Source organism: Myxocyprinus asiaticus, chromosome 24 (assembly GCF_019703515.2).
Source record: "Myxocyprinus asiaticus isolate MX2 ecotype Aquarium Trade chromosome 24, UBuf_Myxa_2, whole genome shotgun sequence".
NCBI lineage: Eukaryota > Metazoa > Chordata > Actinopteri > Cypriniformes > Catostomidae > Myxocyprinus > Myxocyprinus asiaticus.
Genome location: NC_059367.1, coordinates 43,464,879 through 43,490,961, shown reverse-complemented (window position 1 = coordinate 43,490,961; position 26,083 = coordinate 43,464,879). Strand labels below are relative to the sequence as shown.

At 40.2% G+C, this 26,083-nt stretch overlaps 1 protein-coding gene across 2 annotated transcripts in view; it reads right to left on the bottom strand.

Moving 5' to 3' along the window:
- Positions 1-352: 352 nt before the first annotated feature.
- LOC127414897 (peregrin-like) overlaps positions 353-26,083 on the bottom strand; it is a 72,515-nt gene continuing 46,784 nt past the window's right edge. The window contains exons 8-16 of one of the 2 annotated variants that reach the window (XM_051653272.1): positions 24,873-25,001; positions 18,769-19,102; positions 17,983-18,264; positions 16,959-17,231; positions 15,961-16,108; positions 14,096-14,223; positions 13,900-14,015; positions 12,829-12,983; positions 353-2,179 (exon numbers count right to left, since the gene is read on the bottom strand). In XM_051653272.1, coding sequence (XP_051509232.1) covers positions 1,996-2,179; positions 12,829-12,983; positions 13,900-14,015; positions 14,096-14,223; positions 15,961-16,108; positions 16,959-17,231; positions 17,983-18,264; positions 18,769-19,102; positions 24,873-25,001 — 1,749 coding nt within the window. In that variant the 3' untranslated portion in view covers positions 353-1,995. The remainder of the gene's footprint in view (positions 2,180-12,828; positions 12,984-13,899; positions 14,016-14,095; positions 14,224-15,960; positions 16,109-16,958; positions 17,232-17,982; positions 18,265-18,768; positions 19,103-24,872; positions 25,002-26,083) is intronic. The other variant, XM_051653273.1, reaches the window with a different exon arrangement.

Sequence of the window (26,083 nt, the reverse complement as noted above, 5' to 3'; positions counted from 1 at the left end):
TAATCGAGTGAAAGTGTCCAATAAAAGGACAGTTACTGAGATTAAGCAAGCAGTATTCATGTGATTCTAACATGTAGAATAAAACCGCTTTTATAAGGTTACTGAAATGACTGCAGTCTTCATCTCATTTTATATGTTTCAAAATTATGAATCACTACGGGAGTAACATTTATGAGTAAACATTTTCAGAGTGCACCTTTAATTGTTTAAATCCTACTTATTGATTAAACTGATGATATGATTATTTAACAGATTACTCACAACAGATTTGAATTTAAATCCTCTCATTTCACACCCTTTACAAACAGACTTAATGATTCTTCACTAACAAAAATCACTCATGAAACAGATGTAAAAAAACTCAAACCTTTTATTAAAGTCTATTGCATGTATTTATTAATATATATATATATATAAAAGTTCTACAGTAACAGAACTGGCACATTATCAGACAACAGTTAGTTATCAATGCATTCATCCATCCATTCATTCAAGAAACAACACAGGTCACAAAATATAAACACAACAAACACCGACAGATACACTGATTCACGAGGTGAAGGTGTGTGTGGGTGCGTTTATGGGAAGAGGAGGGTTTGTCTCATTTGGAAGAACAAATAAATACATTACCAATTTCTTTTAAAAATAAAATGTGCTGCATGCTCTTCATTTCAGCCACATTTAACGGAACATGAATTCTCGCTCACGTGTACACGCACTCACACACACACACACACACACACACACACACACACACACACGAACAGCAGAGCACATGGTTTAGATGTGCTAAATTTGGGGTTGTGGTTTCACACGCATTGTGAAAATCACAATTCATGCCTTTTTTTAGTGGTAAGCAGAAGTCTATCAAAGAATTCATCAAATATTGAATACTGGCTGTAGTGTGAGGTACATGGACTGTGTGTTTGTCCTTTATTATTGGCTGCACCTGAAAAAGTCACATTTAACCTGTGAACACGTTCAGACACACATCCTGAGGACACGTCCTTTAACATCAGGCCTGAAGCAATTTAGCACCAGAGTAGAGAGTATTACAGTGTGTGTGTCTTTCAGTTTAAATACATCTTTGTTAATAGTTTCAAACACTGCACAAAAAATATTTTCTTAAACTTTTTTTGTTTGTTTTCCAGTTAAGATGGATTACATAAGAAGCTAAATTACATAAGATAGTATAAAAATTAAAATTCTATCACCTATTTTGCCAGTGGAGTGAGAAAAATAAATGTATTTCTATTAAAACAAGTCTACTAGAATGCAATTTTGCTTCTCAAGTAAATGCATCTTGTTTTAAAAGAATATTCCGGGTTCAATACAAGTTAAGCTCAGTCGACAGAATTTGTGGCATAATGTTGATTTCTACAAAATACATTTTGATTCGTCTCTCCTTTTCTTTAAAAAAATGTAAAATGGAAGTTAGAGTGAGACACTTACAATAGAAGTCAATGGGGACAATTATTGGAGGGTTTAAAAGGCAGAAATGTGAAACTTATAATTTTATAAAAGCACTTACATTAATTCTTCTGATAAAACTTATGTATTATTTGACACTTATATTTGTTTATATTGATGTTTTTATGGTAATTTAAGTGATTTTATCACAGTAAAATCATGTTAACACATATATTGTTTGTCTTGTGTCTATACTTTTGAAACAGTGAGTATTTAACATTTACGGATTGACCCCATTGACTTCCATTAGAAAGAAATCGAGGGACGAGTTGAAATAATTTTTTGTGGTAATCAACATTATGCCACAAAAAACATCAACTGAGCTTCACTTGTGTTGAACCAGGAATATTCCTTTTCAGGGAATTTCTCTTGAATTAAGTTTACTTTTCTTTAGTTTACCTTGCTTTAAGGATGCTCATATATTTTGTTAAGAAAATTATTTTGTGCTATACTTCAGTGTGAATGCTTCACTGTATGTAGTTTTGCCGGTTGGACGTGTATGTGCGTGTGTGTGTGTGTGTGTGTTCAGTCGCTTTCGCTGGTATCACTGCTGGGGTCACCCTGGACTTTGTTGTGGTGCTGCATGGCGCGGTGGTACGCCACCTGAACAGACTTCCTGATGTTTGACTTCCTGCCCTCCAGCATCTTCTCCTTGTCCAGATCCTGATTGACACCGAGAGGAACCAGTTTGGAGCGTGGCAGCCATTGCCTGTACAAACAATCACACACACATTTATACAGGACTCATTTTGTGCCTTACATCATGTTCTCTGGCAAGGATTAACAATAAGGATTGTGGCCCAGGGTCAGTGTGAGAGAGTTTCAGGCCAGTTGATGGAACTATCACACGTACATCTTATATTCATTTATCATACAGTATACTGTACATGAGTTTCTACACCTTAAACTGAAACTTTTGGTTTTGTGTGATGTATTGAACGTTGTTGTTGCAAATAGAGTACAACAGTCTGGTTGTGGAAGTAAAAATCACATAAATTTTCTCCATAGGGGAATTGATTTTTAACGATAACCTTTAACCTCCTGAGACCCGAGCGTGACTGCTGTGTGCATTTTCCATTTCCCTTTTTAATTTGTAATTAGTAGTACCTATAAACAAGCAAAAAAAATAAATATTTTTTTTAGAGCAAATAGATTTCCTAAAAATGTATGTCCACATATGTTGTGAAATTTTAAATACCACCAAGCTACAGAAAGTCAGATTTTTTTCATCAAATTATGTTTCCAGAAGTGTTGATTATTCATGTCGTGCTTGACATCATGGGAAAATAAAGAAATCGGCCAAGACCTCAGAAAAAAATTTGTGGACCTCCACAAGTCTGGTTCATCCTTGGAAGCAATTTCCAAATGCCTGAATGTACCACGTTCATCTGTACAAACAATAGTACGCAAGTATAAACACCATGGGACCACGCAGCCATCATACCGCTCAGGAAGGAGACACATTCTATCTCCTAGAGATGAACGTAGTTTGGTGCGAAAAGCGCAAATCAATCCCAGAACAACAGCAAAGGACCTTGTGAAGATGCTGGAGGAAACAGGTAGACAAGTATCTATATCCACAGTAAAACGAGTCCTATATCGACATAATCTGAAAGGCTGCTCAGCAAGGAAGAAGCCACTGCTCCAAAACCACCATAAAAAAGCCAAACTACAGTTTGCAAGTGCACATGAGGACAAACATCTTACTTTCTGGAGAAATGTCCTCTGGTCTGATAAAACAAAAATTGATCTATTTGGGCATAGTGACCATTATTATGCTTGGAGGAAACAGGGTGAGGCTTGCAAGCCGAAGAACACCATCCCAACCTTGAAGCATGGGGGTGGCAGCATCATGTTGTGGGGGTGCTTTGCTGCAGGAGGGACTGGTGCACTTCACAAAATAGTTGGCATCATGAGGAAGGAAAATTATGTGGTGTGGCGGAATGATCTGCCCCTCTGGCACGTCATCGTCACCCCGCCTCTTAGGGCTGCCCTTCAGCCAGGCTCACGATGGGAGTTGGGCGGAAGAGCAAGACGAGGTGCATAATTAATAAGCCTCGTTTGGTCAGTGGTAAATGAAGCACACCTGATGGGGATAATGCTTCATCACCGCTGTCTTTAAAACGCAGTGCGCACCTCTTCTCGGGGAGCCGGCTTCAAATCTCCATGTGTGCACACACTGGCATCCCCGCACGCCCAGAGCTGGGAGGGATCGGACGAGTGGACGCGCTGCCGGACCCTTTCTTCGGACCCTCGGACATTGTAATGAGTCGCCGGGGGTGAACTGCTCACGTTGCCGCCGACGGGCTAGATGCCAGGCCGCCTTCCCCTCACGCTTGCCACAGGCCTGGGAAGACAGTCGCCAGTGACGCCGCTGCCCCACGTGCTGTGGACTTTGGAGGGGAGCGTGAGCGTCCGACTGACCCAGCCCGTGCCTGGGCTATCCTATGGACACTACCCCGCTCCTTTCATGGAGCCCAGTTCACCGTGAGGATGCCAGATTCCCTCTTTTATTATGAACACTACTCCCCCTTGGACACTTTAGTATCCCTTTTGGACATTTTATGTTTATTATTGTTTCCAATAAATGCCTCTCTGAGGCTTGACGCCACACCCACTGTGTCTGTCTCTTGCTCACCCTGCCACAGTGGATATATTGAAGCAACATCTCAAGACATCATCCAGGAAGTTAAAGACATGAAGCATACCTCCAAAATTGTGGCAAAATGGCTTAAGGACAACAAAGTCAAGGAATTGGAGCGGCCATCACAAAGCCCTGACCTCAATCCGATAGAACATTTGTGGGCAGAACTGAAAAAGCATGTGCGAGCAAGGAGGTCTACAAACCTGACTCAGTTACATCAGTTCTGTCTGGAGGAATGGGCCAAAATTCCAGCAACGTATTGTGAGAAGCTTGTGGAAAACTACCCAAAACATTTGACCCAAGTTAAACAATTTAAAGGCAATGCTCAGGAGTGCGATGCGTTAGAGTGTTACCCATATGTTAGAGTGTTTCATTTGTGAATAAAGTGTTTGGAAGATACCTGAACCTCGCTTCCTCATTCCCATACCGACCAGTCCTGTTACAGTGGTGCCAAAACCCGGGATCTTGAGGAAGACAATACGTCATCATGGAGTCATTGCCGCTGGCCGAAGTCATCAAATCTCTCGCCAGCATGCACCAGGCTCAACACCAGGCCCTGCTTGAGCTACGTCGAGACCAAGACCAGTGTTTCCAGGCAATTCTCCGGGCTCAAGCGGAGGAACGGCAGGCGCTCCGGAGCTTCATACAACAGGAGCAAGGCTCAGCCATGACCCTGGACCCAATAGCTTCCATGCCCCTGCTCACCCTTATGAAAATGCACGACGAACCAGAGGCATTTATAGAGTTGTTCGAGCAGACGGCGGAGCTGTGGAAATGGCCGAAGTCACAGTGGGTGGCCTGCCTCCTTCCTCTGTTGTCCGGGGAAGCCCAACTTGACAACATCTGCCTACAGCGAACCTCCTGGTGTATGATGACCTAAAGAAAGCCATCTTGCAATGGGTCGGCTACAGCCCAGAGCAACAACGACAGCACTTCCACTCACTAATGCTGAGCGAGCACGGCGTTTTTGCGTTTGCCCAAAAGCTCCGTGACGCCTGCCGGAGGTGGCTGCTGGCGGAGGAGCGTGATGCTGTGGAAGTCATTGTTCTGGTGGTGCTGGAGCAGTTTGTCCTTCGTATGCCGACCGGAACAGCAGAATGGGTCCAGTGCCACCGCCCGGCGTCACAGGAGGAGGCCATCCAGCTGGCTAAGGACCATATGGCAGCGCACCTGGGGATGGAGGAGTCCCCCCCCACCCCATTTCCCCTGAAACTGGGGATGTTTACCCTCAAACCAGCTCCCCGGTCACGGGGGTTTTTCCAGCCGGTGGTTCCCCCTGTCTCTTTTCACTCTTCTCCCCAGGCTGGTAAATCCGCTGCCACGGGTGTGGGCTTAAGTGTCTGGGCTGGCTTGTTGGAGTTGCAGGAAGCCAGGGCACTTCCAGGACCAATGCCCCATGATGGAACTGGAAGTGTTGGTCCGGGTCCCCGACACCCCACGGGCTGCTCCCGATCGAGCTGGAACATACCACATACCTGTGAGTATCAGAGGAAGTACATATCAAGCTTTGGTGGATACCAGTTGTAATCAAACCACTATCCACCAATGTTTGGTTCAAGACGAGGCTTTGGGCACGGGGCGGAGGGTGAAGGTGAGGTGTGTGCAAGCGGATATTTAAAGTTACCCTGTAGTAACAGTTACTATTCAATTTCGGGGACAAAAACATAGTGTCGAGGCTGCGGTTAATTCCCGCCTCACCCATCCACTAATTCTGGGAATTAATTGGCTGGCATTTACAACTTTATTGAGGGGAATGTGTGTAGATGGGTCCTGCAACAAAGCGTATCGGTGTGTGGGGTGTGAAGCGCTGGCTGGGGAGGTGGAGCCAGGGCCGTCAATATCAGCTCCATGTCAGGATTACGTAAGGGAGGGGGAAAGTCTCGGCTTTCCCAGCCCTTAGAGGGTTCCCTGCTGGGGATTTCCCTCTGGAGCAGTTGTGAGATGAGTCCCTTAGGCATGCTTTTGATCAAGGGAAAGTGACTGATGGTCAACGCCTCCAGCCAGACGTTGCACTAGCATATCCGTATTTTTCATTTTTTAAAGACAGGTTGTCTCGAGTGACGCAGGACACTCAGACAAAAGATGATACAACCCAACTGTTGATACCGAAAAGCCGTCAGGAAATGCTATTCCAGATGGCTCATCATAATCCGATTGTGGGTCACTTAGGGCAAGAAAAAACGTTAAACCGTCTAATGGCACGTTTCTATTGGCTGGGCATTCATGGGGCTGTCCGCAGGTGGTGTGCAGCTGATGAATCCGCCGGCCGCCCCAAAACCACCATTGCGCCCGCTTCCATTAATCGAGGTCCCCTTCAAAAGAATTGGCATGGACCTCGTTGGGCCATTAGAAAGGACTGTACAGGGGCATTGCTTTGTGTTAGTTCTGGTGGATTACGCAACGGGATACACGGAAGCAGTGCCTCTGCGCAACATCTCAGCACATAGTGCTGCAGAGGACTCTTCAAAATTATCTTCCGAGTGGGGATTCTGAAAGAAATCCTCACAGATCAAGGCACTAATTTCATGTCACGAACACTACGCGAACTGTATAAATTATTGGCCATTAAATCGATTCGCACCAGTGTTTATCACCCACAAACAGATGGGTTGGTGGAACGATTTAATAAAACCCTGAAAAATATGATTCGTAAATTCGTGCACGAGGACGCTAGGAATTGGGATAAGTGGCTCAAACCCCTATTATTTGCTGTTCGTGAGGTCCCCCAAGCCACCACAGGGTATTCCCCATTTGAGAAGCTGTATGGGCATCGGCCACGTGGTGTGCTCGACGTCATGTGGGAAGATTGGGAGGAGGGACCTTCAAACAGTAAAAACGAAATTCAGTATGTTCTTGATCTTACAGCAAAACTCCACACTTTGGGTCGACTAACACAGGAGAAAAAACATCAAACCCGACTATATGATGGGGCACTCGGCTACGGGAATTTGCACCGGGAGACAAAGTGCTTGTATTACTCCCAACATCGAGCTCCAGATTACTCACCATGTGGCAAGAGCCCTTTGAGATCACACGACGAGTGGGAGATCTCGTTTATGAGGTAAAACGAACAGACAGAGGTGATGCACATCAAATATACCATCTCAACCTCCTGAAATAATGGAGGGAGGTGGTCCCTGTGATGTTGGCAATGGTGGTTCCAGAGAGGGCGGAGCTCAGGCCGGAGGTGAACTTAAAAGCCAATCATCTCACCCCGGTCACTTGTGGAGACCACCTCTTGCCGTCTCAACTCACAGAGGTTGCCAAGTTACAAAAATTTTTTGCAGACGTGTTCTCGCCTCTGCCTGGTCGTACAAACCTCATACAGCACCACATCGAGATTACGCCCAGGGTCGTGGTACGTACTCGTCCCTACCGGCTTTACGAGCACAAGAAAAAAGTTGTACGAGAAGAATTGGATGCAATGCTCAAGATGGGAGTAATAGAGGAATCCCACAGTGAATGGTCCAGTCCGGTGGTGCTGGTTCCTAAGAGTGATGGGTTGGTCCAGTTCTGCGTGGATTATCGGAAAGTAAATGAGTTGTCTAAATTTGATGCATACCCAATGCCTCATATTGATAAACTGCTCGATAGGTTAGGCACAGCTAGTTTTTATTCGAAACTGGATTTGACAAAGGGCTATTGGCAGATCCCCTTAACCCCAATATCCCATGAGAAAACGGCCTTCTCCACACCGTTCGGCTTACACCAATTTGTGACGCTTCCGTACGGTTTGTTTGGGGCTTCGGCTACGTTCCAGCGGCTCATGAACCGAGTCCTCAGACCACACGTTGCTTATGCCTGCAACATCTGAGGGCAATTTCAAACATTGTATAGCCTTCATTCGTCAAAACAATGATTGACTGATGAGTTTCTAGAGAAAGCGGTTTCTTTTTTGCCATTTTTGACCTAATATTGACCTTAAGACATGCCAGTCTATTGCATGCTGTGGCAACTCAAAAACAAACACAAAGACAATGTTAAGCTTCATTTAACAAACCAAATAGCTTTCAACTGTGTTTGATATAACGGCAAGTGATTTTCTAGTACCAAATTAGCAATTTAGCAAGATTACTCAAGGATAAGGTGTTGGAGTTATGACTGCTGGAAATGGGGCCTCTCTAGATTTGATCAAAAATTACTTTTTTCAAATAGTGATGGTGATTTTTTCATCTACCTGCAACAGACCGTCAACCTTCTGCAAGACGTCTCTGAGTGACACTGTGGCGGCGGGGGTGTGGTCGAGCGTTCATCTGGAGAGAGAGAAAGCGGTAAGTGCGCATACACCTGAGCCCGATAATGACTAACACCTGTTTCTAATTGCAGTAAGCATCGGGGAGAGTGATAAAGAGCGGCCACGCCAGAGACCAAGGGAGAGAGCTACCAGATAGAAAGAGACTGAATTGAGTTATGATTTTGATCTAATGTGTATTGTGCTGAAAAAACATTTTTGAGTTTAATTAAAAGTCCTACCTTTGAGTTGAAATCCTACATTTCCTGTTTCCTCCTTTCCCACCCAATGAACCTCTTCACACTGGTGCCAAAACCCATGAAAATTGGAGGAAGTACGCTGTCATGGAGTCCTCGCAGTTGGTTGTATGAAGAGGTTCGTTGGGTGGGAAAGGAGGAAACGGGAAATGTAGGATTTCAACTTAAAGGTAGGACTTTTAATTAAACAAACTCAAAAATGGCTTTTCAGCACAATACACATTAGATCAAAATCATAACTCAATTCAGTCTCTTTCTATCTGGTAGCTCTCTCCCCTGGTCTCTGGCATGGCCACGCTTTATCGCTCTCCCCGATGCTTACTGCAATTAGAAACAGGTGTTAGTCATTGTAGGGCTCAGGTGTATGCACCCTTTCCACTTTTTCTCTCTCCGGGCAAATGCTCGACCACGCCCCCACCGCTACAGACACATGACAAGAAATGATAGTAGTCATAAAGACATGCTCTTGAAGAAACACACTTTATTATATTTTTAAGAACAGACAAAAGAAAAGCCGTCAATAGCTGTGTTTCCATCAATGCTTTTTTTATGCGCATTTTAGGATATCGCAAAAAATCTGCTGGATGGAAACACCAACATGCAAATAAAATCTTAAAATGCACATGGAAAACTTATACGCTCGCTTGAGGTGGATACATTTTTATTCGATAAGAAGAAATACGCATAAACTATGATGGAAACACATTTACAGAATAAACTCCTATTGAATTTAACAGGAATGCAAGATGCACATCAAAAAATCATGTGACTGAATAATTCATAACTGGATGAACCAACGGACCATTCATCGCAACTGAATTGTTGCCCTGGTCATTCTGAAACACCGGTGTCCTGAAAAATCCAAAGCCTGAAGAGAGTTTGCAGAGCAAATAAATTAATCACAAACTTGTACTTTTTCCAGAAGAGCAGGTTTATTTATACTTTTAAGTCATGATGGAGGACACACACACACACATAGTGCTCCCAGAACTGTGTGATGCGCTGTCTTTTCCAGTCATGAAACGAGTTATTAAAGTGTTTTGTCTGCGTGTCCAAAACCGCAAGTATTTTATTAATAAAAGTCACACAGTCGCTACAATTTCCCTGGAAATGACGATTTTGTTCTTTTGAACGCAAGGGATGGAAACGCAGCTTTATCTGCACATTGTTTTTGCGATATTCAGATTTTTCGAATAAATTAAATTCACAACTTGGAAACACAGCTACTGCTCGTGTCTGATTCGTTGCTTGTTCAGAGGCGTGCAGCACGAGCCTGTTATGTGGAACAAGCGCATGTAAAGAGTTTTCACTCTTTTTTTTTCTCTGTTTCATTCATCTGAAAACTGTTTGCAAGAATACTGTCTCTGAGAATGCTGCAAATTACAAAAGTGATTAAATCGAAGTAATGCAAGACACTTTCACCTTGAACCTAAAGTTGAATTTTATTTTATTTTCTTTAGGCAGCATAAACTGTATTACTAAAACGCAATACAAACACAAATTTGATAAGAACACACATTTGACAGTATTATTTTGAGAACACAAGGGAATTTATTAGGCTTATTTATTTTGATTATTATTGTCTTTACATTTATAATTGTATTTAGTTCTTAATCTGTATGCTATTAGTAATTTTCCACCTGTTGTCGTTGACGGATGCTTGCATGATGGCAAATGGGGCCGTTGGAGATGGTAAATGTTTGGATTTGGGAAGGTGGTTAAATAAGATTTTTTGATCACTTTTTTCGTTTAAAATGCAATTTGAATTTAGAAATGTCCTTTACGTTTTTTGTTTCAATAAATGAATAACATTTTTTAAAGCAAAATCAATAAAGCCAAAAAATTCACTGACCCTCGTCAGAGGGGTTGACGATGTAATCAGATATCACGATATTTTTTAAGGCAATTATCCCTAAAATATTTTTTACATATCGCCCAGCCCTATTGGACACTACTCACTCTATATTATTATCATTATAAAGTCATTAAAACTATGAAATAACACAAATGGAAGTATAGCAATTATATAGTGAACAAAACATGTTAAACTACTCTAAACTACCCATGTACAGTCACTTGATTTCTACAATAAAAAAAATAAATAAATAAATAAATAAAACAGCTTTATAAAGAAATTAAGATGTAGGCACAAATAATATGTCTACAAAACTAATTTCAAGCAGAAGCCTTGAGATCAAAATGCTTCAAAATCATGAGAAACGTAAATTCAGTCAGTGTGGCCAAACTTTTAACTGATAGTGTGAGAGACACAATGAAATGTATATAAACCATCTACTAAAAACAAAAACATCTGTTGTGACTCTCGACATCATCTTTTACCGCAGTGGCAAATTTTATAACAGAAGTTTTATTTTTTCCTCTGGAACTTCATGTTTCATTCAACACATGGAATATTCCCCACACAAGGAAGAACACAAGTGTTTGTGTGTGTGTTGATAAATATACTTTGGGGAAAAATTAGCCCCCAGAAGAGAGCAAAATATGACAAAATTCTCCTTTGAGGACATTTGGAAAATCCTCATTTGTAAAAAGTACAGGTGCATCTCAATAAATTAGAATGTCGTGGAAAAGTTCATTTATTTCAGTAATTCAACTCAAATTGTGAAACTTGTGTATTAAATAAATTCAATGCACACAGACTGAAGTAGTTTAAGTCTTTGGTTCTTTTAATTGTGATGATTTTGGCTCACATTTAACAAAAACCCACCAATTCACTATCTCAAAAAATTAGAACATGGTGACATGCCAATCAGCTAATCAACTCAAAACACCTGCAAAGTTTCCTGAGCCTTCAAAATGGTCTCTCAGTTTGGTTCACTAGGCTACACAATCATGGGGAAGACTGCTGATCTGACAGTTGTCCAGAAGGCAATCATTGACACCCTTCACAAGGAGGGTAAGCCACAAACATTCATTGCCAAAGAAGCTGGCTGTTCACAGAGTGCTGTATCCAAGCATGTTAACAGAAAGTTGAGTGGAAGGAAAAAGTGTGGAAGAAAAAGATGCACAACCAACCGAGAGAACCGCAGCCTTATGAGGATTGTCAAGCAAAATCGATTCAAGAATTTGGGTGAACTTCACAAGGAATGGACTGAGGCTGGGGTCAAGGCATCAAGAGCCACCACACACAGACAACGTCAGAGGCGTCTTACCTGGGCTAAGGAGAAGAAGAACTGGACTGTTGCCCAGTGTTCCAAAGTCCTCTTTTCAGATGAGAGCAAGTTTTGTATTTCATTTGGAAACCAAGGTCCTAGAGTCTGGAGGAAGGGTGGAGAAGCTCATAGCCCAAGTTGCTTGAAGTCCAGTGTTAAGTTTCCACAGTCTGTGATGATTTGAGGTGCAATGTCATCTGCTGGTGTTGGTCCATTGTGTTTTTTGAAAACCAAAGTCACTGCACCCGTTTACCAAGAAATTTTGGAGCACTTCAGGCTTCCTTCTGCTGACCAGCTTTTTAAAGATGCTGATTTCATTTTCCAGCAGGATTTGGCACCTGCCCACACTGCCAAAAGCACCAAAAGTTGGTTAAATGACCATGGTGTTGGTGTGCTTGACTGGCCAGCAAACTCACCAGACCTGAACCCCATAGAGAATCTATGGGGTATTGTCAAGAGGAAAATGAGAAACAAGAGACCAAAAAATGCAGATGAGCTGAAGGCCACTGTCAAAGAAACCTGGGCTTCCATACCACCTCAGCAGTGCCACAAACTGATCACCTCCATGCCACGCCGAATTGAGGCAGTAATTAAAGCAAAAGGAGCCCCTACCAAGAATTGAGGACATATACAGTAAATGAACATACTTTCCAGAAGGCCAACAATTCACTAAAAATGTTTTTTTTATTGGTCTTATGATGTATTCTAATTGTTTGAGATAGTGAATTGGTGGGTTTTTGTTAAATGTGAGCCAAAATCATCACAATTAAAAGAACCAAAGACTTAAACTACTTCAGTCTGTGAGCATTGAATTTATTTAATACACGAGTTTCCCAATTTGCGTTGAATTACTGAAATAAATGAACTTTTCCATGACATTCTAATTTATTGAGATGCACCTGTATACATAACTGAAGAACAAATGCAAAAAGTCTTCTTTTAGGCTTGAGATTAAACTATATTAATTCTAATCAGACATACATATATAAAAGCACAAGTTTATGGTTTGTCCCTGTTTAGATAGATAAATAAAAGTGCATGTGTGTGACTAACCAGGTCCTCTTGTTGTCGAAGAAGAGCACTAGGAAGAGATGTTCTCGCGCCTCCTGTGTCATCTGCTTTCCCAGTTTGAGCACCTCTAGAGGTGGGACAGGGATTGGGACACCCCTGTGGAACACACCCTCTCGTGGCATCTTAGGATCAATGATCTGAGGGGAGAATACAACGGGTCAAAACTAGAGGTCGACTGATAGTGGATTCTGCAAATACCATTAACTATGGTGGTGGAAAAGGCAGATAACCAATTAATCGGTCGGTAGTTAAAAAAAAAATGAAATCTTAGTCTTTCCGTACTATAATGGACATTATGAGGTGACAGGAGTCCAAAATGAATAAAATCCCAAATGCTGTTTATTGCTGAACCAAAATCCCAATAATAACCACAAAAAATGTATACTATAAACAAGCCCAAAACACAGCGGGGACTCTTATTTTGAAATGAGGAAGACACAATGCTCTGTATTTACCAAATGAAGCCTTTTACAGCCTATATATTCACTAGATTAAGGGTTTTGTATACATATTTCTCCAGATGAGGTTTAATGGAAATAAGTGATGTGTTTCCACATAGTTACATTTTTATGTGCACGCCCTCACTTCAATTTAAAACACGTGATTATCTAATCATAAGAAGACAATATGCATTGAAGTGAGGATCAAATTTATTTTTAAATGACTTATTTCCACTGTTATAAAATAGAAACAAGACATTCTAACTGTAGACTCCTCCAGTGCGGCCATAGCGCTGATTAATCGGTATATATCGGTCTTCCTCTAGTCAAAACAGATGATCACAATTACAGTCACACATGGACTGAAACAGCCCTCTGCTGGTAACAGTAACAGCACTTCTTTATGTTACAGTATTCAAATCTGCATCTCCCACATGACCATCACCAGCTCATCTGGTTTAATACAAGTGAAGCACAGTACTGAGATCTGTTTTATTAGCAATAAACTACTGCTAAACACTAAACTTACCTAACATAAACAAATGACCAAGCTCAGAACTGTATTGTCACAATATTTATTCAAAAGTAGTACACTCAGCAGTATGCAACTCACCAGAGCGGGGTAAGAGGGGTATCCTCTGCACTTGGCCCATACCAGATCGAGAGCATCCAGCGAACTATAGTCATCTGAGCTCATCCAGCACCCAGAGCGCCCCCTGCCTCGAACTACTGCAAACACACACACACAGGTCAGCCTATGAACATGTCACATGCAGGATCATATGAAGTGTCTGTGTTGCTGTACACACAGTGTGAGACTCGGCCTCCACCCAATGAGTAGGAGTCGTTCTCTGTTCCAGACGTCTCCTCACTGCTGTCCTCCTGAAACACTGAGCGAGAGAACGACGCTTTGCCATGGCCTTGTTTGGAGGGAGTGCTGTGAAAACACAGTGAAAGCATCAGTAATGCATTGTACTTGTATTCCTCTGTTTTAAATGCAGATGTGCTACTATTACAGTCCTGATTCACTGACAAATGGTTCTATTGAACCAGTTCTTTTTATTGATTTGATCAAACAGATTAGCAAAGCGTTTGTAAATCACTGGACTGCAACAACACTTTGGGATTAAAACTGTTCATAATGTACTGATGTATGATTTTGCTGGCAGTATAAAAGCTACATAGTGAATATCCCGAAGAGCATATCGTCAAAGTCTTTCTACCAAGTCAGTCCAATGTCTGCCATCTTTGGAACACTCTTGGGAGGCTATTTCCTGTCATGACAGTGCAGCTCCGATCTACTTGAATGGGGAAAGACCAAAATCTTCAAAACGGTTGGTCAAGATTATGATCAAAGATCATATTTCATATAACATCTGACAACACTGGTATCATAAATTGTGCTTATTTACCTCATATAACGCAAAAAAACAACAACTCAAGTGCGTTCTCGAGTTGATTGACAGGTGATGTCTGTATCTATAAGGTGATTGGCTCTTTTAACTGTAAGGCGGGACTTCCTTTCTACATCTGTTGGGCGTTTCAATTTCTCGCCTTCATTTTGACAGAAATGGCCTGTCTCTGCTAAATAATCTATGATATCGTTAGACTAGTTTGTGATCTCGCCTCGTCTCTCGACTCGTGAGTATCGTGTGCAGTTCTTTAATAGATGTTTTATTAGTGTCTCAAACTTCAATAGCAAAGACATTAAAGATGCATTAAAGGTGGTAAGTTTGATTCATCGATTTCATGAATCAGTTCAAACTCATTTGCATCACTGCTCATAAATGTTCACAGAAGTCTCTATGTGGCATTTTTCAACATTGCGATGGCACACCAAAATGCAATAATTGGGCGTGGCCACTTTTACTTAACTGGATATAACTCTTGAACGAAAAGAGATATTTTCACCAAATTTGGGACACTTATCAATCTGAGGACATGTTTTAAAAACTGCATGCCTTGACCACTTGGTGGAGCTATAAAAATGATAAACATAAATATTGCTTTAACTATGGAACCGTTTGTCCGATCGACTTGAAATTTTGCATGCAGTGTCTTTGTCCAAGGTCTATGGAACATTCGCAGGTCTTGAAAATGATCGACCAATCAACTTTTAGCAGCTATTAAACAAGTTTAACAAAGGCCGATCAGACGAAATGCAGTAGGCCAATTTGTCTCTTGGCCCAAGAGGTCTGTGCAAAATATTAAAAAAAAAAAAAATGGCCACCAGGAGGCGCTATCATACGTTACATGTGTGTAATTGGTTGTATATTTAGTGTCATTTCCAGCACATCTCAAATTCTCTATCGTGTTTATAGAATTCTAGAATTCTGTCCTGGAAATGACACTATGACATTTTGTATGTTTAAAAAAAAAAAAAAAAAAAAATGACCAACTCCTTTGTCTTGTTAAGGCTAATTTCATAGCTAACACTATGTATCCTAAATACATAATCATATTTTCACACTTTTTACATAATTTGGAAAAAGTATAGCTTAACTAGAAATGATGCCCAATAAAAATATTCAGTTCACAAGTGATATTTCCCTTTACTTTTCTTGGTTTTGTCTCATCTCAAGCATGCTCTTCACTAACACTTTTATATGAACATAAAAAAGATAACTCAGGATTCCATTTAACAATATCAAGTGTGAAAATCTCTTGTGTGTACCTGGTTCTGTCTGATGCTGCGCTGCTGCTGCTGCTACTGGTGGATTCAGAATCAGAGCTGGAGCGTGGCAGACTACGCTCGTTCCTGTACACCAGAAAACTCTCTGTCACCGGCTGACTGCTGCCACCAAAACCATTACTGTGAAGATCTGACAGAAGAATACAGCAGCAAAATAAACACTGATAACTCTTAATCGTAGTCCTCACAAGCTCCATAAAAGTAGTCCATACAACTGTTGCTCTATACATTTCAAGTCATCTGAAGTCATTCAGTCGCTATTCACTTAAAATCTTGTCCTCCACTTTTAAATGCCATTTGTGTTTGCACGCATCATGTCAGGTTTGATGTCATTGTGTTTGCATGCACTTACACCGATTTTTATTTTTTTTAATCAGGGTATGGTCATAAATGGTTTAAGCATAAACCGACTGAATTCGCTCTGCATATACACACATTTACTGCTGTTCTTACTGGCTTATCCAATGTAAGCAAGTGTTGTGCGCATGACTGTTCACGTTTTGACATAAAAATCAGATGATTTCAAATGTTATGTAAACACGGTTTTTCTTACGCTGTCTAATTTTTTTAATAAGCTGATTTTTTGGTAGTTATCAGAACACATTGACAAAAAACACCCCTGATTGTTGCATGTGCAACATGCTAACATCAGACTCTATTGGAATCAACTGTGTGTTGATTATTTACTTTACATGTGAGGAGTAATAGTTATACGTTAAGTTGCTGCCTACATAGAGCGCTCAAATTAAGTTACTTATGAGGTTGCATGTCAGTTACGATGCTGCATTAGAAGATAGTGAACCTACGTAGGCAGTAGATAATATGTAAAATCACTAGATTTAACGGTGTGCTCACTTCATGTCGGAATTACCGTAATTACGAGATTCCGACTTGTAAAAATCGCTCTGAAAGTTCCGACTTGAGAGACATCATGTAAGAAGAACCAAAATGGGGTTTAGGGGTCAGGGTCAGTGGCGTACCCAGCAAGAGGTGATCGTGTTCGCTGTCAGACTCTGAACTGGAGCTGGACTGGGGACTGTGTAGTCTTTTGCGTGACTGGGTGAGGGAGGGCACCTGCGGTGGGCCCACAGAACTGGAGGTCAGCACTCTCGTACAATGAAGGGCTTCTCGGTTCTTAGGGGGTCGACCTGGGCGCTTGGGAGGCCCCGCAGCTTTAGGGTTCTTCTTGGAGAAGAGGACAGAGGTACGACGGCCCACCTCAGGGGCCAGCACAGATGAGGAGGTTCTGAGATCTACAGAGAAAATAGAAAAAAAAACTCAATATGCTCATTTATTTGCTTATTTAAAAATTAAATTCTTCAAGATTATATGATTTGCCTTTGTGCCGTACATCAAATTTTAACAATGTAAAACTGCAAATAACAGAGAGCTAACTTTTAATGAGAGTTATTGATCATGTAGATAGACAGTAATTAGTGTGTCCTCTTTCCAGTTTAACTATACTCAAATTACATTCAACTACATTAAATATTAATATATATTCCTATATTACAAATGTTTTAGTTGCCAACTCTTTTCTTCTTACTGTGTTTGTAATTTGAACAAACTCCTTAACCTGAATATTAAATTTTAGCACACTATGACAAGCCAAATTGACTTTTAATTATTTGCAGGATATAAATTATAGATATCAACAATTCAATTTGATATCAGTAAAAACATTTGCACTAGTAAAAACATTAACTCTTTATATAAAATGAATCACTCACAGAAATACATGGAAATACTTCAACTAGTAAAACCCGTAATTCTTGATATTTGTCATTGCACAGTAAAATTTAACAATGATCTGTCAATCACTCCTGTTGAAAATGCTATTACAGATATCTATAATTAATTTCTTACTAGTTGAAATTCCAGTATCACATATCAGCAATGCCTTTCTTACTAGTAAAAATAGTTCATTTTTGATATCAATATTTACACTGTTACTAGCACAAATATCTATTCCTCAAAATAACTGGTGAACTAGTGCTTATTCACCTTTCCCGCCGATCTCGTGGCTGCTGCTCTCTTCCTCATCGTGTCGTGTACTCACTGAGCCGCGCTCCAGTGACACACCTGACACGTGGTTGCCCATAACACAGCCACCCTCACGCTGATGGGCTATCTTCCGTTTAATCACCGTCATCTCCTTCTTCAAGGCTTTCGCTCGCCTGGATTGACCTATGCTGTGCTTGCCTGACATGACCTCATCATAGCGCGCCTGCAGGATCTGTAGCTGCTCCTCTTGAGGCAAACGTTGCCGCGTATCCGACAGCAGATCTGTGAAAGGAGACAACATAAGACTTTAAACCTTACCAAAAAAATTAGTCAAAAGTCAATTGTTTTCAGTGAAAGCAGGTGCTCAACATTCAGAAAATGCTGCTTAAAATGATCATTGTCAACTTTAAATCAATAGTTATATATTTTCCCGTAATATTTAAAACAATTACGTCATTTGCAATGCTTCGTGGGATTGTATTTCATTCCCTCATTAAAGACGTTAAGTACACAATTATGTTGTGCAAATGCTTTTTTTTTTACTTCAAATCAAAGTTTATAATGTGATTCACCTCAGAGCTGGTCAGTTTGGTTCATGCTAACAACTCTTTATGATTTTATGCAATCCATATGGGGGGAAAAAAAAGAAAATGTGGAAAAGACTTTCGGACACATCTTATACTTGATTTATATTTTATTTTATAAATAAATAAAAGGGTACTGTGCCCCTAATGCTTACAAAAAAAATGATGGGACATCAAAGACAAGTGGAGAAACCCAACTTACCGTCTTCAGTGATTAATGCTGCTCTGTCTCTCTCTCGTTCATGAGGCGATTCTGGGCTCGGCTCTCGGGGAAGATGCATACCAGTCTCATAATCGAAACCGATTCTCTCAGCCTGCCTGCGAGCTTGCCGCAAAACAGTGCCACCTGTTTCTCGTAATCGTAGCGCAGCACGATAGAAGATGGTGTCTTTGGCGTTGTACTTCAAACAGTTGTTGACGATGAGCAGAAAGTCACCCTCAAAAGCTTCGAAGCTGAGATAACGATGTGATTCTAAACAATTCCACATCGTCTGGAAGTCCATTGGACGCTCAATGTGATCCAGGTAATCTGGGACCTGGAGAAACACAAAGAAACACAACGATAAAAGTCCTGTTGCCACAATCCTGCATATTTTACTTTTTCCTATATGTCACAAATCTGTTAATTAGAAGTGGGTGGTATGACCAAAATCTTATATTCATTATATCTTCACATATATAAATATAAAATATATATTAGGGCTGTCGATTTAACACGTTAATTTAGTGTGATTAATCATTTTGAAAAATACCATGTTAAAAAAATTTAAGCAATTAATCATGTCCCCAGACCCATATGACGATTCCGTAAAAAAAAGTATGTATTAGATATACGGTTTTACTGATTAATCGGTGCTGATAGCGGCTTTTTTGGAACTATCAGTTCCTCTGAATCTTTTATTTTTTTTAATTGAAGTGAGGGCATGCAAAGAAAAATGCAACTCTTTGGAAACACCCCTCATCACCACATACATCGTGTCTCCAACTTCATATCTTCATATATAACTATACACTACCAGTCAAAAGTTTTGAAACACTTACTCTTTATTATAATGTGTTTTTTCACATTTTAGAATAATAGTAAAGTCATTAAAACTATGGAATAACATAAATGGAACTATGGGAATTATGTTGTGACTAAACAAAATCCAAAATAAATCAAAACTGTGTTATATTTTAGCAAAGTAGTCACCCTTCGCCTAGAATTTGCAGACATGTACTCTTGACATTTTCTCAACTAACTTCTTGAGGTATCACCCTGGGATGATTTTTAAACAGTATTGAAGGAGTTCCCATCTATGTTGGGCACTTATTGGCTGCTTTTTTTTATTATTTGGTCCAATTAAATTTTAGTTTTATAATGAAATAAATTTATATCGTGGCACAATTATATTTTTGTCTACAAAACTAATTTCAAACATATAAGCATACGCCTTCAGATCAAAAGATTTTTAAGATCATGAGAAACATTTCAGTCAAGTGTTTCAAATTACAGAATTGCTCGATTTAGAGTCATGTGACGCCATGCGAGGAGTGGACGTGTAAAAGGCGAGCTCTGCGCACTTTGCTAGTTTTTAATTATTTTTTTCATAACCTGGTGAGATTCGATACACCCTGCTACATATCTGTTATTTGAAGTCAACATGGCATAGAATTCAAAATCCTTGGGCTCTGGAGATATTAAAAGACACTTATGTGCTCAAGCTGGTGCCTCGGATGGGCCCGCAGACCAGGGATTCGGTTTGGACATTGTGGCGGGAGAAATCCAGCGGCAACTGGCAAGCATGTCTGTGATCCTGACAAAAGTTGTTGCTGACTTAGAGGATCTTGCTGTAATACATCGATCGATTACTGCGATGGAAACGAAATTTTCTGAGTTGGTTACAAGAATCGGGGACGTCGAGAGACGGATCGATTATCTGTAGTCATCGGAGAGGGAATTAGCTGCTAATCCACTAGCGACCAATGTAGATTTGCAACATGTTTTGGAAAAACTGGAGGATTTGGAGAATCATAGCCGGCGAAACAACATCCAAATTGTTGGAATTCCTGAGCATGAAGAAGGCCGAGATATGGTGAAATTCCTAGACGAGCTCTTCCCGAGTCTGCTCGACATAACAGGCCATAAGGTGGAAATCGAGCGAGCTCACAGGGTCCAGGATCGCAGATCTGCTGAGGGAGACAGGCCCCGATCAATACCGGCCAAATTTCTGAGATCATCCAATAAAGATCTAGTGTTGCGCGAGGTGAGGAGTAAAGGAAAGATTTCTTGGAAGAATCACAGCATTTTCTTGTTCCCAGATTTTGTGAATTCGACAAGAGAGAAACGTGATCGATTCAAGGAATGCAAGAAACTCTTACATCAACTCTTACATGCTCTGATGTTTCTGGCCAAATTGAGAATAGATACTAAGGATGGCTGCAAAATATTTACATGCCCCCAACAAGCATTGTCTTTCATAGAGACAATGGGGTGAGTAAACCATCTGGTGACTTTCATATGCCGGTCTCACTGTACATACACTTGACTGTCTGAGGAAGCTGGGCGCCATTTTTGTTTCTTTTTGTGTTGGTTCTGCATAGTGGCTGGAGTATGTTTTGTGGAATAACACTCCTTCAAGAAACTTTTGCATCGACGAAGGGTCGTTTTACACTGAAGTTCCCGGCCAAATTGAGAACAGATATTAAGGATGGCTGCAAAATATTTACATGCCCACAACAAGCGATGTCTTTCATAAAATGAATGGACTGAGGAAGTCATGGTGTGTTTCTCACGTGCCTCCAAGTGAGCTGTCACGCTGAACATACACTTGACCATCCGAGGAAGCTGGACGCCTTTCTTGTTTCTTTTTGTGCTGGTTCCGCCTAGTGGCTGGAGTTTGTTTTGTGGAATAACACTCCTTCGGAACAGTTGTCGATAAATCTGCTCGTTTTTTGTGCTTATGCCTCCTATTGGCTGGAGTTTGTTTTGTGGAGTATTTTTTGCAGGACATTGGAATGATTAGGTAATCTCCTGCACTCATGAAACAGCCAGCTCACTGAACATTCGTTTGACTGTCCGAGGAAACTGAACAGCTTTTTTTTTGTGTGTGTGTGTGTGCTGGTCCTGCTAGTGACTGGAATTTGTTTTGTGGAGGAACACACCTTCGAGACAGTTTTGCGAATGAATCTACATGTTCTTTGTGTTTATTCTTTGTACAGAAGCTTGAGCAATCCGACGGCAAATTTGTCGCAGGGACTCTCGTAGGCGTACATGGACTGTTTGAGTTTAGAGGGATGGACGCCGGTTGGCGCTGTCGTGCGTAGGGTTAATGCGCACGTTTTTCTTTTTTCTGTTTGTTTGGTTCTGGGGGAAGTTCGGGGTTTGACTGTGGCACTAATGTGGTCTTTACAATTTTATTTTTGACACATAATTAATTTTTCTAATATGTCAAAATGTCAAATGTTAATATGAGTGGATTGTCTCTCTCCACGTGGAATGTGAATGAGTTGGGGCACCCCATAAAAAGAAGGAAGGTTATTTATTTTCTTAAATGAAAGAAATATGATATAGTGTTTCTTCAAGAAACGCATCTTTCCCCGCAGGAAGCTGAAAAATTTGGGAAGATATGGGGTGGACATGTTTTCTTTAGTGCTGCCTCGTGTAAGAGCAGGGGAGTCATTACATTGATAAGTAAACATCTACAATTCAAATGTCTCAAACAGATTAAAGATAAATTAGGAAGAGTCATTATTGTTTTAGCAGAAATTCAGGGGCAAAGGTTGATTTTGGCTAATATTTATGCACCTAACGCTGATGGTCAAGGCTTTTTTATAGATCTTGAATGGATGTTGCAAACCGCTGGCACCCATCATGATATAATATTGGGAGGAGACTTAAATCTTTTGATGGATCAGCAGTGAAGCAAAAGTGTGTAGCTCCCTAGAGCAACACTGATGCTTCACAGGATGTGTAAAAATCTTGGTCTTGCAGATATTGGTTGAGGTTTCAGAGCTTCGTGTGTGAAGTGGTTGACACTCGGTTTTCGTTTTGCCACAGACTGTGTGTTTTGGGTGATGGTGCGGTCCTGAATGTGGATGATAGATATATGGAGAGCTGTGTCCTGACCGGCGTGATGATTGGCAGGCAGGTAATCCTCAGGGGATGGAGGTTGTCTGGTGCGCCCTCGTTTCGTGAGTGGTGTGTCGAGTTGGAGGGCTCTCGGGGAGGGGCAGTGGAGAGGGACTAGGGTTTTTTTTTTAAAATATATATTTATTCTTTATTTTATTTTATTTTATTTTTTATGTCTCTAAATATTTTCTGTTTTGTTGTCTATTTGTGTCTTTGTCAGTTGACTTTTGACCACTGGAGTGCTTGTTTGTGTCGGGTGGGGGTTGGGGGGTTAATGTTCGGGGGGGGAAAAGTTATGATTTCATGTAGTTTGATGTTGTATTTTCTGTTATGTCTATGTGATATGCTGCATGGAATCAAAAAAATTGTTAATAACAACAGAATTGCTCCATTTAGATTGCTATTCAGAAACAAGATAGAAAGCCAAAGAAAAGTAAGACAGCTGATAACTCTTTAATCAGAGGTTTAATAACAGTAAATACACCGATCAGCCACAACATTAAAACCACCTGCCTAATATTGTGTAGGTCCCCCTCGTACTGCCAAAACAGTGCCAACCCACATCTCAGAATAGCATTCTGAGATGCTATTCTTCTCACCACAATTGTACAGAGTGGTACAATTCTATGGGACCTCATCACAACAGAATGGGTGAAAAGCATCTCGAGACACACTGGTGGTGCGCGCTCTAAAGATGTATTCAATAACTCACAAGATGATATCTGACAAAGCCGCATATGAACGCACACAACCTGACTGTCGCCAATGGCGACTAGATTTTAAATTATTGTCGCAATCAATTATTTTTGGTCGCATTTGCAACCATTTTAGTCAGAGGCTGGAGCCCTGTGATGGGTGCAAAAAAACAAAACAAAATAAGATCATTCATAAATGAATGATAAGAAAACAGCATTGTCACACTTGTTCTAAAAACAGACTCAAAAGACACAAAACAATAAAACCGTATAACTTGTATTATAAAAATATATACTAATTAATATTATAAAACGGATAGTTCCGACTCTAAATTCTGACTAGATAAGCCACATTCAAAGCAGTTATAAAATACACACGCCTATATATGCCTTTACTGTGGTATAAATAGTACATTTAAAAGTAAACATTTTGCAACCATTTTTCCTGCCAGTGGTACTAAATTTTGTAAGAGGACGCACTGGCAGGAAAAATGGTCGTAAAATGCAACAATTTAGTTGCTGTCTGGAGCCCTGTGTATACCGTGTGACTACAAAGTTGTCCAACTCTCTTTAATGCTCTGTCGTTCTCTGCTACTGTACATCTAACCATGGTAGTGTGGAGCCATGCATGGTTTATTGCAAAAAACACAGTTTAAACTGGATCCTATGGAAGAACTGTATGTTCAATTTTCATAAAGGCGAAGTAAAATCAAGGGATTTAAAGCATCTGAATTTATGTCCTTTAAAATCTGTTCTAATGCTCTGTGATTGCAGGAAAAAAGTAACTGGCTTTGTCTTCAGATGACTGTATTTTAATCAGTAAGAGCTTGATGAAACTGTTAAGGAGTACCAACTCATTCCCACTGTCAGAATACTTTAATTCAGGCCAATATAAATTAGGTGTTAAAGGTGCTGTAAACTATTTTTTCATGGAAAGGTATGCAAAAAATGTTCCTAATCCCTGAAAGATATTACTGAAATAAGTGTACTGAAATATCTCACCGGTCTCTGTGACAGCTCTTGACTCACAAAAATGTGTCTTCTGGTCATGGTCTCTTGACGCTTTTGACCTGCCAACCATTTTGCTCATTCTCATAGTATTGCAGTTGCAGCGAATTATTGAGACTTACTGCCATTTTTATGCCATGCTGCTCCTATGCGCTATTTTGCTGCTGTTGTTATTAACAACGGTTTCTGCACAATGTCGGTCTCAATAAAGCTCATTTGGTCTCTTTGGAGTGTAAGATTTTGGAAAGAGGGGCATGGCTAATTCAACGGCTCAGTCTCAGCACTTTTAACGATGTTAATATCAGTAAATTTACATCTGCATCCCAATACAAAATCAATGCTTTACTGTTGAGAGGCAATTTCAATGGGACAAAATATGAAATATTATTGGTAACTGTACTTATTTGTGCAATACAATAGCAATATCACTATTTGTTTTTGTCCTTTTATTTTTTCATTTTAGAACCCTGCAGTGTGTGTGTGTTTGTGTACCTCACTTAAAGGAACAGGCTCAGTGAAGAAGTTACTGGTGTCTCGTTCCTGCAATTGTTCCAGAGTGCTGCGCAACAAAACCAGGAACGGAGTCAGCTGCATCTCCAATGCCAGCTCCTGAATCTTCATCTGAACTATGATGACATAGCAGTCGAAGTAATACAAAATGCATGAAAGATGAAAATATATTCCACAGACAAAAACAAATACAGCTCATTCCTTCTATGCACTACATTTTCATGTGCTCATCAAAGATATTTGATGTACTGGATGAAATACAAAACTCACAACTGCTAAAACTGGAAATCCCATTAGTTCATTTCCTTTTGTAACAATATCACAACTAATTGAGCACAAAGGTGGATTTTAAATAATTTCACTACTCTGGTTTATGCAGATGTCCTAGATTAAGCTTCTAGTCCACTTAGAGGACGAGATCTTTGACAAAACATGCGTAGGATCACAAAATAGACTGAATGTCTATGGACGAACACATGGCAAGTGTTCACCTGCGTTAGAGCACCACCTGTATTTCACATCTGTATATTGTCATAGAAGGTGATTGATAGAGAAATTATTTTTCCTTGTGCTTGCTGCAACCTAGTGGAGTGAAATAGCATTTTTAACAGGGACACAGAGCAAACAGAGCCTGAATCTCAGGCTTTCAAAGACTATAAAAAAATGTATGTTCATTATAAGATTGTAAACAAATACAATATTATGGATTATTGCAATCTGGACTAATGTGTGTGTGACACCAATATTTAGCAATTAGTCCAGTGGATGTGTGTGAGCTTTTAAATTTGGGTGTAAAAAATTGCAAGCAGCAGCCAAAATATGAAGGTTTAAAAACTATTCTAGATGTTTCTATCTTTATAGAAGAATATAACAGACTAAATTAAATAAATATATCATCAAATAAATAAATACATCAGGAAATGTTACAATCAATAAATATTGGGAAATATAATTTAAGGGATTAAATCTATTCATTTAAAAAAAAAAAAAAAAAACTATGTGAAATATGACATGAAATATGCTTTGAAAAATAAAATAGGACGTGAAATATGCCTTAAAATAAAATAAGACATGAAATACACCATGAAATGTAAACTGTCACTTTCACCTATCAAAGTTATGAGAGTTAAATGATTGGCTGAATGGTTCTCAAAGACCCACCTCCAGTAGTTATAGTCGAGAAAATCAACAGC